General features: G+C 40.6%; 1 protein-coding gene across 3 annotated transcripts in view; it reads right to left on the bottom strand.

Annotated features, from left to right (window-relative positions):
- The window catches only part of DDI2 (DNA damage inducible 1 homolog 2), a 41,973-nt gene that overhangs the window by 24,239 nt on the left and 1,493 nt on the right, over positions 1-16,241 (bottom strand). For 2 of the 3 annotated variants that reach the window (XM_040264006.1, XM_040264004.1), the window contains exons 2-5: positions 8,887-9,016; positions 6,026-6,262; positions 4,119-4,245; positions 391-518 (exon numbers count right to left, since the gene is read on the bottom strand). In XM_040264006.1, the coding sequence (XP_040119940.1) occupies positions 391-518; positions 4,119-4,245; positions 6,026-6,262; positions 8,887-9,016 (622 nt within the window). Of the gene's footprint in view, positions 1-390; positions 519-4,118; positions 4,246-6,025; positions 6,263-8,886; positions 9,017-16,241 lie in introns of those variants that run through there. The other variant, XM_040264005.1, reaches the window with a different exon arrangement.

Here is a 16,241-nt window from a genome sequence, read left to right as displayed (position 1 = left end):
GCCACGCCCCATACACCCTTACATTCCTCACAGTTCACCGTAAAGTGCTGGCACACAGACTAAACTCAAATATCTGTTTGACCTCTACATACCTCCTTATAGTTCCTTATTTTTAACCCGGTTACTCTCCAGTTTTTTACAGAGGCATCCTACATATTAGGATGCCAAGTACGGGAGGGTAGGAAGATAAAGAAGGCACTGCAAAATACAAAACTGGTTAAGAAATAATTAGAGAAACCTACTACAAAGAGAAAATTGGCAAGTGAAACAAAAGCCCTTGGGCTTGTTAGTTAGGTGTCCAAAGGAACACAGACACCAGTCTCCCCTTCTCCCTGTGTCTGGTCAGAACGCTGGATGTAGAGACAAAGAAACAAAAGAGAGAGATGGCACCTGAGTCAACAAAGGCTTTCACAGGATGTCCATTCACTTTGCAGTTGATATAAAGCATCACTACTTGGCCAAAACTTTCTGGAGCCTCTTCCATGGCTATTGTCATATTTTCCTCAATGTTCTGTTGCCTGTAACAAATCAAAACCAGGTATACTAATTGCATTGTTTCCATGAAGACAAATCTGTTTCAAAGTCACAGTATTAAAAACATTTGTACATATCATATGCTCCAACTACAGTGGTTGAGTCACGGAAATGACAATTGGTGCTTTACCCTGAAATATGTGATCTAGTAGGAGGAAGTGAGATACAACATTGGCAGAAAATCTAAAGGCATACAAATTACCTTCACATAAAACAATTCTGTTCCCTTTACAAGTTCAGAAACAGGAAAATAAACTGGTAGGCAAGGGTCACAACCTGCTTCATCCTGTAGGTTAGAATTTTACCAATGTTCCAATTCAAACTGAGGGTTTATTGGGTATCTGGGTACGTTTCCTACATCCACTGCATTAAAAATAGTTTACAAATATAATATACAGGTGTGTCAACTGCTTGAATTGCATCTGCTGCTTAATTTCCAAGTCTGGGTTTTTAATCCGTGAAATGGGGACAATGATTTCTATTGTGGGACTGCTGAGAGGTATAAGGCATCTAGCATACAATGCTAAGGGCAGATGCTCAAAAATATCTACCTACTTGGGTACCTGTTAGAAAACTACACACACCTATTGTATAAATCATATTTCACCTAGTCCATCAAAACATTTCTTCAAAAATGGAATGCATTCTAACATGAGAAAAGCACATAAGAAGGAGTTCTAGCTTACTCTAACATCTAAGGTCTTCATTCCCAGCTTTTTTTTTTTTTTAAGTTTTTTGATGTGGATCGTTTTTAAAGTTTTTTTAATTGAATTTGCTACAACACTGCCTGTTTTATGTTTCATTTTTTTGACCCCGAGGCATGTGGGATCTTAGCTTCCTAACCAGGACTGAACCTGCACCCCCTGCATGGGAAGGTGAAGTCTTAACCACTGGACCACCAGGGAAGTCCCCAGCCTACTGTCTTTGTGGGAACACAATCACACTATTTATTTACATACTGTCCTATTATACACAGTTCCTTTCATACTGCACTGGCAGAACTGCGTATTCCTGACAGAGACTGCATGGGCTGCAAAGCCTAAAATACTTACTATCTGGCTCCTCATGGAAAAAGTTTGCTGACCTCTATTCTTGACTGTGCTTCCCAGGGGGCTCAGTGGTAAAGAAAACACCAGCCAATGCATGAGCCACCGAAGACAAGGGTTCGATCCTGGGGTCGGGAAGATTCCCTGGAGGAGGAAACAGCAACTCGCTCCAGTATTCTTGCCTGGGAAATGCCATGGACAGAGGAGCTTGGCCAGCTATAGTCCACGTGGTCACACGAGTCAGACTCGACTAAGTGACTGAGCATGCACGCACATTCTAGACTGCAGTGCTTGTCCCTTTTGAAATAATACTCTAGCTTAATTCCATTGACGGTTTTACCAGACAGTCTGCAATAAAATATTAAACTTCTCAGAAAGTCAAGGTAAACTTGTTTAGTCAGACAAATAGGAAAGCTACTATATACCTCAATGTACATGTACCCTGTGTAACCACTGGTGTAGCACACCAAATTAAACTGCCATAGGCATTTAATACAGTTACATAGCTTTTCTCCTAGGTCGCATAACTAAATTTATTATCTTATTAATACATATATGTGAAATTCAGAAAAATGGTACAGATGAACCTATTTGCAGGGCAAGAATAGAGACACAGACGTAGAGAATGAACATGTGGACACAGCAGGGGAAGGGCAGGGTGGGAGGAACTGGGACACTGGGACTGACATCTGTGTACTGCCGTGTGTACAACATGCAGCTAGTGGGAACCTGCCGGAAACCTGCTGTGTAGCGCAGGGAGCTCAGCTCAGTGTTCTGTGGTGACCTAGAGGGGAAGGAAGGGTAGGAGGGAGGGAGGTCCAACAAGGGAAGGGATATATGCATACATACAACTGATTCGCTTCGCTGTACAGTAGAAACACAACATTGTAAAGTAATTATACCCCGATTTAGAAAAACCAAACAAACAAAAAAAAACCCTAAAATTAATTGTGTACTCCTAACTTTACATTGACTCCAACCAAGGTAAGTTTCAACAAAAAAAACTGCCTGAAATAATACTTGTTACTTTGGCTACCCTAGGCTCTGTGTCACTTCATGTACACAAGGTTTTCTCCTTTAAAAGAATACATGCTTGGTCCCAGTTCCTCTACCTCCCCCTGGGAAGAAACATGAGCCGTGTGAATGTGCCTCATTTCACTTCTCTTCCAACAGTTCCATGTCATGGTTTGGCTATGATGCTCCTCGCTCTCTGTCCTCACCCCCACTTTCCTGGCTTGAATGCAACTGTCCCCGAGAGGAGTTATGTCAGGTTCCCTTACAGCTGCAATGTGGTCTAGTTCAGAAAACACAACTATCTCGCCATTTCTCTGCACAGGTTTAATTCGTGAAATAATTGATAGTATCTGATACAGTTAATGGGAACGCTTATACAAACAAGAACACAAGGGAATGGCTTAGGGCTGTCAACTGATTCTGGCATATTTACATTTCTTTGATTTCAAAGGTACTCAGAGAAAAAAGAAAACCTTTATTTGAGTTCCAAGCTGACAATGACCAAGTCAGGCTTCTTTTAAGTAACCAAAGATGATGATCAGGCCCCTTAACAGTAGTCCTGTTACAGTTACACTGTTCTTAGTCATACTATGGCCTTCAATTAGCAATAAAAACTGAATCTGGGATGGGAGAAAGCAGCTATTCTTTAATTCTAAGGGACTGACTGAACTGCATCCTGCTTGAGACCAGGAAGGGGACCAAGGCGGGCGTTAGCATCCTTGGGTCTTTTTAGGTCCCACACCTTAAGATGCTGATTCATCAGACTGGGGAGTAAAGCCCAGCACCGCGTTTTTAAGAACCTCTCCTCTGACTTTAATGTTGCCCCAGGTTAGAACCACAGCATCAGAGAATCTGGAGCTGGAGACGAGTCCTGCTGCCATTTTACCTGCTGAGGCCAGCAGGAGAACTGTGGAAGGGAAGAAGACGCAGGACAGTAAGGTTCCTCTTTGCACAGCTCTCTCTAATCCAATCACGTCCAAGTCCCGGATTTAATCAGAGCTTGCTGTTATGTTTGAGGAGCGCCCAATGAGCTTGAGTAGCCAGCCCACTAATCTCACCAAACTTCGGACTTCTGCTCAGCCCTGGGAGCATCAACTTGGAGCTGCCTTAATAACATGCTGTGGGTTAGTCGGGGAGTCTTTTTTTCATGCTTTCAGTGCTGCGTGCAGCATGCAAGATCTTAGTTCCTCGACCAGGGAGTAAACCTGTGCCTCCTGTGGCGGAAGTGCTGGGTCTTAACCACGGGACCTCTAGGAAAGTCTCCAAGTCAGGGAATCTTTTTTAAAATTTTAGAAGAGAAAGTCATTAAGTTAGGTAGCTGCACCTTTGTAATGTTGAATCAAAATGCGAGGAAAACAGAAGAGAGAATAAACCAGAAGACTGAACCTACTGTTTCAGTAGGTTTTACATAAATGCAAAATAAGGAATCCACTTCAAAGCAGATGCCCAAAGAGTATAAGATCACCTGCAGTTTGGGAAATCTGGATTCTCTAAATCTTGCTCTTTGGGCAAAGGAGTTATTACCTTATATCTTCTTCTATCTTTGCCTGAGCTTCAAGATCAAAAGGGTCCGCAGAAAAGAGACGAATCCTTTCTTGCTCTCTCCGGGCTCGGTCCTGTTGCTGCTCCACCAGGACCCTAGAAAATCTCTCTGCAAGAATGGGGTGGGGGTGGTGGTGGTGATCTTAAGAATCATTATATTTTCTTTATTAGTACTTTTCCACATCAAACAATTTCTCAAGATACAACTGTAAAAGATGCAGAAAGGATGGCTAAAAATCATTTAAGATGAGCAATTAACGTTTACTTTCTATTCTTGGAGGCAAAGATTACTTTTTTACCTAAATTTAGTGTAAAGAAATAAAGCATTTGCAAACACCATCTCAGAGATGATGACTTTTCAATTTAAATCAGTGGAGAATAACCCTCAGTGTGGCAGACAGATGACCCTCCCCTCCCCTCTCTCCACTTTTATTATCCTATTAGCTAGAAATAAAATAGAGCATTAACGTCCCTCTCTTCCTCTTCTAGTTTCGTCTCCTTTACAATACTCTCTGCTTTAAAGCAGGTAAGTTATAAGCAAACTACTGTTAGCCTATCTGTATTACCTGATGGATTCTAAGCAGAAAAATCAGTAAAGAGAAAACACTGCTTGCGATAAGATGTATGTTACAAGAACCACCTTTATTTGATATTTCTTAGATGTGAGTACATTCAAATGCATAAATGTAAAAGTGCCATCATCATGGTCTTTGGCAAATAGATATGCTGCAAAAGAAATTAAAGAAACCAAGATAATGGTCATATGAACTAATACACACAGCATGGATGAATCTAAAAAACACCAAGTTGAGTGAAAGAAACTTGACACAAGGAAGGACATAAGATATGATTCCATTTATATCAAAACAAAAATTAGGCAAAAACTGACCCAGGATAAGTATCAGAATAGAGGGAGCCAATAAGGGGAAACTTACTTAGAAGAAAACATAATGGAGCTTTCAGGAGTGACAGAATGTTTTATATTTTGACTAGGGTGCTGGTTACATTAATTTGTCAAAACTCAGTCAACTGAATGCTTAAAATCTAAGTATTTCTTTATAGGGAAGTATTACCTAAACTTTAAAAATGGTTATTGAGGAATGAGTCATTAAGTGTCTGTTTGTTCTAAAATTTAATCAGTAGGGTTTCACAAACCCAGAAGTAAAATTGGAGAAATCTACAGAGAAAACTGTCATAAAGATGACTAAAAATGAATGTTCTGTTAAATACAAGAATGGCTCAAATACAGCTCCAAATAAACTTTTGGACAGTTGGTGACAGCCCCACTATCGTTAAATTTGGGGTGAATGGGAATAAAGGGGTTGCATTCTGCCATACAGGCTGATGCCACTGGACCTGTTTTCCTGGAACTAAAATAATTTCATCTGGCATCAGCTGGTTAACTGGTACTCTCTTTAACTGAGGGTCTAATGAAACAGACTGAAATACCAGTACCTGGCTATTAAAAATAGTGTCTGCAAAAATACAACAAAAAAAAAACCCCCACAAAAACAAACTAAAATCTCTTGAATCACTATGCTGTACACCTGAAACTAAAGCAATATTGTAAGTCACTTATTCTTCAATTAAAAAAGATCTGTACCTGGGTTATATGCTGCTGAAATAATTAGGGGGGAAAAAAAAGAGGAACAAAGGGGACTGGTTGAGTGGGGTTTCAGAATTCTAGAGATCCCTAAAGTTCTGTCACTACTGCCAACTAACCAGTCTTTGACATCAGCACTAGTTTACCTCTCACAGACCAACTGATACGTTCAAGAAGTCATGTGACTCAGTGGGCTGAACAAACCAGTTGCCTGAATTTCTCCCCATTTGCTGTGAAACTATTCGCCTCAGGTCAGCTTGACGGCCTTCCAATTTTAGAAGCTTACCAAGATCTCCACTGAGCAGAGCGTCTGCCAAGGGTGGATTGCGTTCCTTCAGCAAGGACAGCTCATGGGGGTTGGCCAGCAACATGTCTCGGAGCAAGGCTGGATTGTCCAAGCCCTGAGGAGATGAAGCTATTTCTCCAGGAGCTGAGTGGGACTGCTGCACTCCTGGCGGCTGGCGCTGCCGGGTGTTTGACGTGCCAGGCACAGCTATGCTACGGAAGTCTATTCGGGGTAAGTCTGTTGGGGAGAATTGATTCAAAGTTTACTTCAAATGACTCCATAAGAACAAGTATTTGAAGGAAGCAGCCAATTTGCAAATACGTGGTGTATATTAGTAGTAGATGGTAACCACAGACATTCTGAATGCCCTTTCCCTGGTTTTTTTATCACGCTGACTTTGAATATAAAGACTGCAGTCCAAGAGTGAACAGGTAGGAAAGAATAGAAAGAGAAAAACAAGGGTTTGGGAGGTGGTATGGATAAGGAGACAATGGTAATAATCTCAAATTTGGGGTTTCAGGATAGTAAGTTTTTACTTACTCATGTATTAAAAAAAAAAGAAAAAAATAAAAAATCAAAGTCAGTCTGAAATATAGCCACATAAATCTGAATGCTCTTCAGCTCTTAAGAAAAATCCTAGTCTGCTTTGACATATGCTTCAAAAAGCCCTGACACCCTGTATAAAGAATACTATATATATCAAATGAATGTTAGATGTGAACTTCTACAAGTATGTGCTACACATATTAGTGCTTTGAATTTATGCTTTCATCTGTGCATCACTGCTAACTCTTCTCATACCCTGGGGAGCCAGTGGGTGTAATCATTTCACAGAAGAGAAAAAAAGAAGAAAAGGAACCGCAAAGGTTCTCAGTGCTGAGCACACCAGAAGATTTCACAGGTTCACAGCCCACATCCCAGGTTCCACACTCCAGGGTGAGCTGACCTTATTAAAATGAAAGAAAAATAAAAGGGAGCTTTACCCAAAGGACCCACATATTGTATGATTCCATTTGTGAAATGTCCAGAATAGGAAAATACGGAGACAGAAAGTAGACTGATGGGTGCTGAGGGCCAGGATGTGTGAAGGCAGATGGGGAATGACTGCTAATGGGTACAGTTTTTTGTAAAGATGATGAAAATGTGCTAAAACTGATCATAGTGATGGATGCATAATTCTGAATATACTAAAAATCATGAATTGCACCCTTTAAACCTGTGAACTGTGTGGTAGTGAATGATATCTCAATACAGCTGCTATTGGGGAAAAAACAAAAACAAAAAACAGAGCTGTATTATTAAATAGGGAAAAGAAAACAAACACAGAACCCAAGTATGTAGCCAGAATGATGGGCTAAGACTGAGTGAACCCACATTTCTTCAACCCTAAATTGTATCTGATGACTATACCTGTTCCAAGTCTGGGGCTGTCCTGAAGACTTTTGGACTGCAACTAGAAAAAGGGAATGCTTACACCCATGCATAAAGTTTCAGCCTCTTAGCATGGGTTCAACTAGGCACTTTTTGTCAAACAAACCTCAGTGGGCAGTGTGTGTGCGTGCATGTATACATGCACATGAACTCTGAGCCAATGAAAAAAGTGGAGCGAGTAGCTAATTTAGGTCAACCAGCAAAACATACATGGTTGGGTGGGCCCTCCTTACGGGTTGAGAAATTTTCAACTCTGTTATCTTGAGAGTCAACTCACTTCAGAATAATTTTGAAAAAACCTGTCTACATTATAGACCAGACTGTCTCCCCTCCCCCATCTAGTGGCTTCTCTTGATCCTGTGGCACAGCCAGGAAAAAAAAAACAAAACAGTGAATCTCCAGAATTAACAATTTCACCAAACTGACCATAGGAAGATTTGGGTTTGATTGACGGGCGTATCTCAATCACTTCTCTTTCTAAAGTTTAACAGTAACCCCCAGGGAATAACATAATTCAGAAATGAAAGGAACAGGACTTGATGGTCTCTCATAGCTCCAGTTTCAGGCTGGATGGAAGCACTGTGTTCTAAACTGGAGTCTTTCATCACCCAGACACCTAAACTTCTTTGAGAATCTGAAGCAAGCTATGGACCATCTCCTCATCAAATGCACAGATACACACACACCTTTGCACACTATTTCAAGGACATGGAAACTTCCTAATTCTCAATGCACAGATTCTAGATGTAGTGTCTAAAACAAATAACAGTTTCTTTTTCATGATTAACAAAGCTGGTGGGAAAAAAACAGAACTTGGTGGCCCAACTGCTTAATGTTCATAAGGCTCAGAGTAATGGGGAAAACACCAAGTTTTAAATCCTGTGCTGTCACTTACTAGCTATGCAACTTTGGAAATGATTATTTAAAAATCAGAGCTTCATCTGCTAATGGTTAAGAAACTGTCAAGAGATATCTTTTCTCCTATTACAGTTATGGGATGAAATGAGGGTGCAAGTGCCTGGCTGACTGTAAAATGCTCAGCAAAGGCCTGTCACTGACGGCCAAACACAAAGCAGCAAAAGTCAGCCATGAAGCACAGGCACCTGCGGCCTCTCAAGTCCTTCCCCGGGATAAAATGATGGCTGATAACAATAGAACCTAATGTTTACCGAGAAGGCTTGCTCTTGTGCTGAAGGTTTCATGTGCATTATTCTCCCATCAACTCTAGGAGTTGTGGTTAATTACAGCACCCATCTTACAGGTGAGGAAATGGACTCAGAGAAGTTAACTTATCCAAAGTTACCCAGCAAGCAAGCAGCACAGTCAGGATTTGTATCCTTGTAGTCTGAATTCAAGGCGAATCCAAGACTTGGAACTATGCTATCTACTAACGCTTGCCAGGGCTGTGAAATCATTACAAGCTGCCTTACTTGGGAACTGCACTGAAGGTCGAGGGTCTGCATTCTCCTTCTGTCGTAAAATCACAACGTCGCCATCCTTTAAGCCGTAAGACGCCAGTGATCTGTGGTTGTCTGTGAGAGGCCTTTCAGCATAGACAATCTACAACCAAAAAAGATTTAAACAGTATAAAGCGCTGAGAAGTAACACAGCACAGAACAGAAAGACCACAGTTTTCCTCTTCATTGGAGAATGTCACTCCCTGCTCAAACCCTCCAGCCATTTCCCATCACACCTAGAATAAACGCCAAAATCCTTCCCGTAAAGGCCCAAACAGTTTGGTTCCTGGCTCCCCCACGACCTCATCTCATACCATGGTTACTGTTCCTCAAATAACACCAGCAAGTTCCCCCTCAAGGCTGTTTCACTTGTTGTTCTCTTTACCTGAGGAATGTTCTTTCCCAGGTTGGGTTTTTTTTTTTAAGGTTTCTGATCAAACATTACCCCTTCAGAGTCCTTCCCTAATGACCCTACTTAAGACACACCCTCACTTCCCATATTATATACTTATTTCTTTATGGTCTCTCTGCCCCATGAAAAAGTAAGATACCCTGAGGATAAGAACTTTGCTTTTTTCACCATATCCAAAATGCCTAGAACAGGGGCCTGGTAGAGGAATAATGCCCAAGTATTAGCTGAATTAAGGACAAATGGATCTAAGGGAGGTAGACAATTTTGGATATAATATTTAGCAGAGAGGGAAATGGGAATAATTTGTTCTGGGGATGATAACTACAATAATATTAAATAATATGTTTACTCCCCATCCACAAGTTTTAGTGAGATATAATTGACAAACAATACTGCATTAGTTTTGGTTGTACACCATGATAATTTGATATACATATGTGATGTAAAATGATCACCATATATTTTGCTAATGTCTGTTACCTCACAGAGTTATAAAAACTTTCTTCTTGTGATAAGAACTTTTAAGATCTACCCGTAGTAACTTTCAAAAACATGATACAGCGTTAATTCCAGTCACCCTGCAAAACATGACATCCCCATGTATGTCTTTTTTTTTAAATTTGGTTGTACTGGGTCTTAGTTGCAGCACCAATGGGATCTAGCTCTCTGACCAAGGACTGAAGTCGAGCCTCCTGCTCTGGGAGTCTTAGCCACTGAACCACCTGTGAAGTACCCCTCATGTGTCCACCTTTAAATCCTCGCCCACTTTGGCAAGTCTGAGAGGTTCCAAATAGTAAGTTCTTCCTTCTCCTCAATCATCCTCAAACTTTTATCACTCTTATGTTTATGAGTAGAAGACAAAAGCAGAAGAAATTCAGAAAAGCACAATTAAACACAGATGGAAAAAAGGATCAGGGATGTACAATAATAAAAATATTTGTATGATGTGCAATCAAACACTGGAGAAAGCCTGAGAGCACAAAAACAGATGAAACAACGGGCTGTGAAAAGAACAAGAGATACACAATGGACACACTATGATTTTACCATGAAGGAACGTAAAAGCCTACCCTGCATTATGACCTACTCCGTAGAGAGGTGTTCAGAATAAACAGAGGCTATGAATGGTTTTCTCGCTAATGATTCACTCTCCATGAGGCCACTGGTAAACTGAGGAACCTGAGTTCTGTCCTGACTCTGATGAGGCTCCCATCACTCAACTGGTCTGGGCTTCACATTTTCCATTTGTCAAGCATGTAGTGGGGCTAGATAATCATACCTACACACAGCTATCCCTTCCCCATCTTTCTGCTATACTACCATTTTACAATGTTTCCTCACATGTCCTCATAGCTCTCACAGCAAAACTGCCTGACACAGAACCTGAAAAACAGAGGATTTAAACGGGGGGAAAAAAAAAGATCTGCCATATCTGCTCTCAGAATCTGCACTTACATAAGAAATAGAAGAAGAAACTGAATTTAGTTGCTTCCAAAATCAAATACTTCCGGGGTTGATCCAAAAAAAAGGATTTGCAGAGTTTGTAGCTTGAATTCTATTTTATAAGTTCTGTACAGGACTAGAAAAAGCATTATTAGTTCTTACCCTCATCTGCAAAGTTAAAACATGTTACAACAGATTGCCACTGTTATTCTATTAACCTATTCACACTCCCTTACTTAATAAGCACCTTGTGTACTGTGCTCAGTTGCTCAGTGGTGTCCATAGCCCTCAGGCTTCTCTATCCAGGCAAGAATACTGGAGCAGGATGCCATTTCCTACTCCAGGGGATCTTCTCGACCCAGAGATCGAACCCACGTCTTTCATCTCCTGCACTGGGAGGTGGATTCTTTACTACTGAGCCACCTGGTAAGCCCACTTAAGCTTGTATCTCATAGTAAAAGTACACCAGAATCAACACAGATGGTTTGCAATACAATCTGAGAGTCATATTATAACTTCTGGGACTGCTTTAAAAACCACCACAAATCTGAAGTGACAAGTGTCCTGGGTTGAGGTGTGCAGCAAGAAGCGTACCAAGAGAAATGTTACGCAGCCAGCTCCAACAGAGGGCCTTCAAGTTTGTGAAGCAACCAGGAGGTACCAGTGGCCTAAGGCCTATTGGGTAAGAAAGTCAATTTTCCAGGGTCAGAAATTCAACAACCAGTATATTTAGAGACACGTGATCAGTCAACAGGTTCTAAGTGCACTTTTTATAAAAGAACATTTACTTATCTACTCAAAGAAATCAAACTCGGGAGAATCTGAATGCTCCATTCCACAGATGACTGAATTTTCTTCAGGCTGTAAATACTCCATGGAAAGCCATATTAAAACAGCAGACAGCTATCACTGGGTGAGCTCCTACCAGAGCCAGCATCTTACTAGGTTCTCACAGTTTCTCAACTAATCCTCATATTCTCTTTTCTAAGTCTCACAACCATCTTATGAAACAGACATTAACTGTCCCATTTGATATACAGTTAAGTGACCTGATGCTCCAAGGCTATTAAGAGAACTGGGACTGGGACCACATCTGCCTGACTTTACAGCCACACTCTTTCCTATAACCACACACAACTTTCCCAAAGAGAAGTCCAACATGGCCTGGTGAATTAGCTGGGTGACCTTTCCAAGGGCTATTAAGCCACCCATCACCACTGAAGGTGGCTCAGTGGTAAACAATCTGCCTGCCGACACAGAGATAAAGGAGATGCGGGTTCGATCCCTTGGTTGGGAAGATCTCCTGAAGGAGGAAATGGCAGCCACTCCAGAATTCTTGCCTGGGAAATCCCATGGACAGAGGAACATTGCGGGCTACAGTCCATGGGGTTGCAAAGAGTTGGACACGACTGAGCGTGCACCACTAAAGGCCTCTACTCACCAGGGGATCAAAAGACATCCTGTGTCCAATGCACCTCTTGCCCTGAACAGGAAGAAAGGAGCACTGGCAACTCCTCACTCTTTGGATTCCCATTTTACAGATGCCATATATCAATCCATCACTGTTTAGCTAAACAGTTTTTCCTCAGTGGACAACATAATTTAAGAAGCAGGTGGCCTAATCTAACAATAAAAATGTAAGATCCAGGTAGTCACTACCCTCAAATGTGCACGTGAAATATGGAACACTGCTCTCTGCTCCAATTTCCTGGAAACACTAGACTGGAGAACGTGGGTAAGGAGCAAACATTCTTCATACTGACAAAGCAGCAGATGGATACCATTCTAGTCCAAGGGCACAGATGAGACAGTAGCTCCGTTGAAATTATAACTGCCACAAAGAACTTTTGTTGTTATTATTGTTGTTAAAACAGGCTTAAGAATCTAAGAAACAATTATTCTGCAACTGATGTCCCAGAATAAGTCTGAATGATTTGTCAACTTAATATGAGACTCCAGGAGATAAATGGTTTCAAATTTCTAGCAGTCAAAACAAGTTTTGACAATGGCACCGGTGATGCTTTCTACCATTCATAATATGCAGCTCAAAGATTATCAGGCTCCAAATTCAAGTTCTGCAATTTATAAGAACATGCAACAGAAAAAACTTACACAGCGACAAGCCTTAATCTCCCAAAGTGGCACAATTCTTAGTACTTACTGCAGCGTAGACACCCTGGAGGTTGAATTCTCATCTTAGTCAACTTCACTGATAGACTAATTAATATGGCTCCCGAACCTTTAAGTCGGATGTCAACAGTTTCCAGGTCTCTGAATGAGCGACTTCAATCAATCAACAGGTATAACAATACATTTCTAGCATTAAGGATCATAAAACAGTCACAAAACCCTTAGAATCAAATTTGAACAGCTTCATAATAGTATCTACCATTAACTTAAAATGCACTATATACCAAGTGATCTACACATACTATCCAATGTTAACAGTCAGCTTGACTTTTATAACGGTTCTGGAAGATAATTTGGCAACAGTTACTAAAAGCCTCTCAAAAATCTGGCAATTTCATATCTAAGAATTTATCCTAAGAAAACAATGAGAAATGGGGACAAAGCCTTAAGTATAAAGATATCCATGGAAATGTTATTCAAAACTGGTTCCAAATGCTCCCAATTAAAATGCCCAGCAACAGGGTATTAAATAAATACATACAATATTAAATAAATGTAACACATCTATATGATGGTAAATTATGTGGCCATTAAAATGATAAATTGCGAGGATTTGAATGTTAATGGGAGGGGCTTCCCCGGCATTCTAGTGATTAAGACCCTGAGCTTCCACTGCAGGGGGCACAGATTCAATTCCTGGTTGTGGAACCAAGACGTTTACATGCTGTGCAGCGCAGTCAAAAAAAAAAATGAAAGAAAAAAAATTGAACTGTTACGGGAAAAATGTTGACAATGTACTTTGACTAAACAAAGTAAGGGATGAAACTGTTTACTATAGTTCAGGGCACATGTTTAAAAGACATATTTTAACTATATAAGAAGAAAAAAGCTTAGGAAAAAAATATACCAAGATGTAAACTGCAGCTATCTGAGTTATAAAGTAATAAATAATAGTGTTCTTCTTCCTCCTTTTGTATATGTTACAAGTTTTCTGTAATGAACATGTAGAATTTAACAGAAAAGAAATATATGAAAACTACCTGTGAAAACAAGCATGCCAAAATCAGCCACAAAAGCAATTTTCAGTTTCTATTGGTTTAAAATAGTGTTTATAAACCACAGAACATGCTGTGTGCAGCCTCATTTCTCGGATCATACAGTTACTGCTATTATTTGGTATTTAAATATGCTTTCATTTGAGAGTACTTACACATCTTGCACTTTTTTTTTGTTAACCACATGCCACCCACAGGGGTAAATCATAACAATGTTTCAAAAATGCAAAGATATTAATTGCAAGTGAAGTTGCTGCTGCTGCTGCTAAGTCACTTCAGTAGTGTCTGACTCTGTGGGACCCCAGAGACGGCAGCCCACCAGACTCCCCTGTCCCTGGGATTCTCCAGGCAAGAACACTGGGGTGGGTTGCCATTTCCTTCTCCAATGCATGAAAATGAAAAGTGAAAGTGAAGCAGCTCAGTCGTGTCTGACTCCAAGCGACCCCATGGACTGCAGCCTCTATCGCCCAGGCCCTACCTGGTCCTACCCTACAGATGCTGACCAGGCGTCTCACACTCAACCAGAGCAAGTGATTGAACTCCTCTTCCCTGAGCTTCTTCCTCCTCCATGGACTCCTCCGTCCATGGGATTTTCCAGGCAAGAGTACTAAGTTTCTATAATTGTTTGAAATTTCTCCAGCCAAGTCTGCATCAAAGCATCAAACAGGGCCATGCCTGGCTTCCAAGCCCACACTTGTGTTAAGAGATGGAACATGCCCAGCTTTAATCACATGTACAAGTAGAGATTGTGTCTATTCTAAATTTGTTATCACTGCATTATAAGTACTACAATGACTAGCGCTGTTAAAAATTAACACCTTTTCCCACTGTACCCTCATGCACAATCCATGACAATCTTGAAAAACTGAGTTATAAACCAGTGATCCTTAATGTGGTTCACACATTCAAGACAGTTCTTCAAGGATGCGGAAGAAAATAGAAAATATTAGAATTTCCATTTCCACTTTAGTTTATCCTTCCTTAAATTCTATCCTGGGCCTGTTTATACTGTACCTAAGGTATTACTTTATGTATATAACTGATGTTTACAGCTATTATATATCCATACATGTAATATACATGCATTTACATTAGGCATATACCACTAGCTCATATATATTAATTATATGTATCACAAAGATGAATATTTCAAATCATTTTACTTAGAAGAATACGTAAGCAAAAAAGTTTGCAGACCAGTGCTCTGAAAACACAGTGACAGGAAGAAATAGTCAGGAATAGTCACAAGAAAAAAAATTCCCTTTAGAAACGGCATCAGAAATGGAGGTGAAGGAATGAGAACAGAGAAGGTAAATAAGAACAGTAAAGGTAAAGAGACCAGGAGAACTTTGAGAGGGAGGAGGGGGAGGTGAGTAATAGGGGAGAACCCTGGGAAGTAAAGGAGTGGAAGGGAATACGCCAAGTAAGTGAAAACGATATATATGTGTATTAAAACTACAATGATGTTTACTACTATGATTTGGTGAAAGGAAATGACTCAAGTGTCTAGGGTGGATCCTGTTCCTGCCTGATGGGCAAGCAACTGAAAGACAACCGACCACCAGACATCCTAAAATAGACACTGTGTTAGGTTACAATGGAGCCAACAGAAGAAACTTGAAAAACAGGAGTTGTTTACTGGCTCGTCAGGCAGGCTTAACACACGTCAGAGCCCAGGGTTCCATATGCTAATTTGGCTTGGGAAGGAAGTAAACGCCAAAACACTGATGATGAATAAGAAAGAATTTGGAGTTAGCCTAAGCGTTCAATTAGTAAGGTGTTCCGAACCTGCCACGCTGGCAGGACAGTGCGTGCCTTGACCATACAATTAATCGTCTTTCACTCTGACACTCTCTTTATTTACATTTTTGGCTACAGCAATTTCAAAAAGTGCAGGAATACAGAAATCACAATCTTTGTCTTCTCTCAAGCCCAACAACAAAATCAATTTACATTTTTTTAGTCCGCTTACCAACTGGTGATTGTAAGCAGGGTAAGAGAACAGCCAGAAGGGGAAGACAACAACTGAAAAAGCCACCTTCAAAAATCTGAGTTGATTTTCCCTCCCCACTTAAACTGTTGTTTTGTAGCTCTGTACCTGAGGGATTCACAGACAGGAAGTGGATCCTGAGTTTTTCTGAATGCCTTTGTAGAAGTTCCAAGAAATCCCTTTTACCAATATCTTTGTATATATTGCCAGAATGTCAATTTGAGTGACACCCTGTGACCCAAAATAAAGTCTTTCCTGATACTCAGCTTATGCCAATATTCTAAAGTTCAAAGTGTAA

The sequence above is a fragment of the Oryx dammah genome, unplaced genomic scaffold, assembly GCF_014754425.2.
Source record: "Oryx dammah isolate SB20612 unplaced genomic scaffold, SCBI_Odam_1.1 HiC_scaffold_21, whole genome shotgun sequence".
In the NCBI taxonomy this organism is placed as follows: domain Eukaryota; kingdom Metazoa; phylum Chordata; class Mammalia; order Artiodactyla; family Bovidae; genus Oryx; species Oryx dammah.
This window is presented reverse-complemented; position numbering and strand designations above follow the sequence as displayed.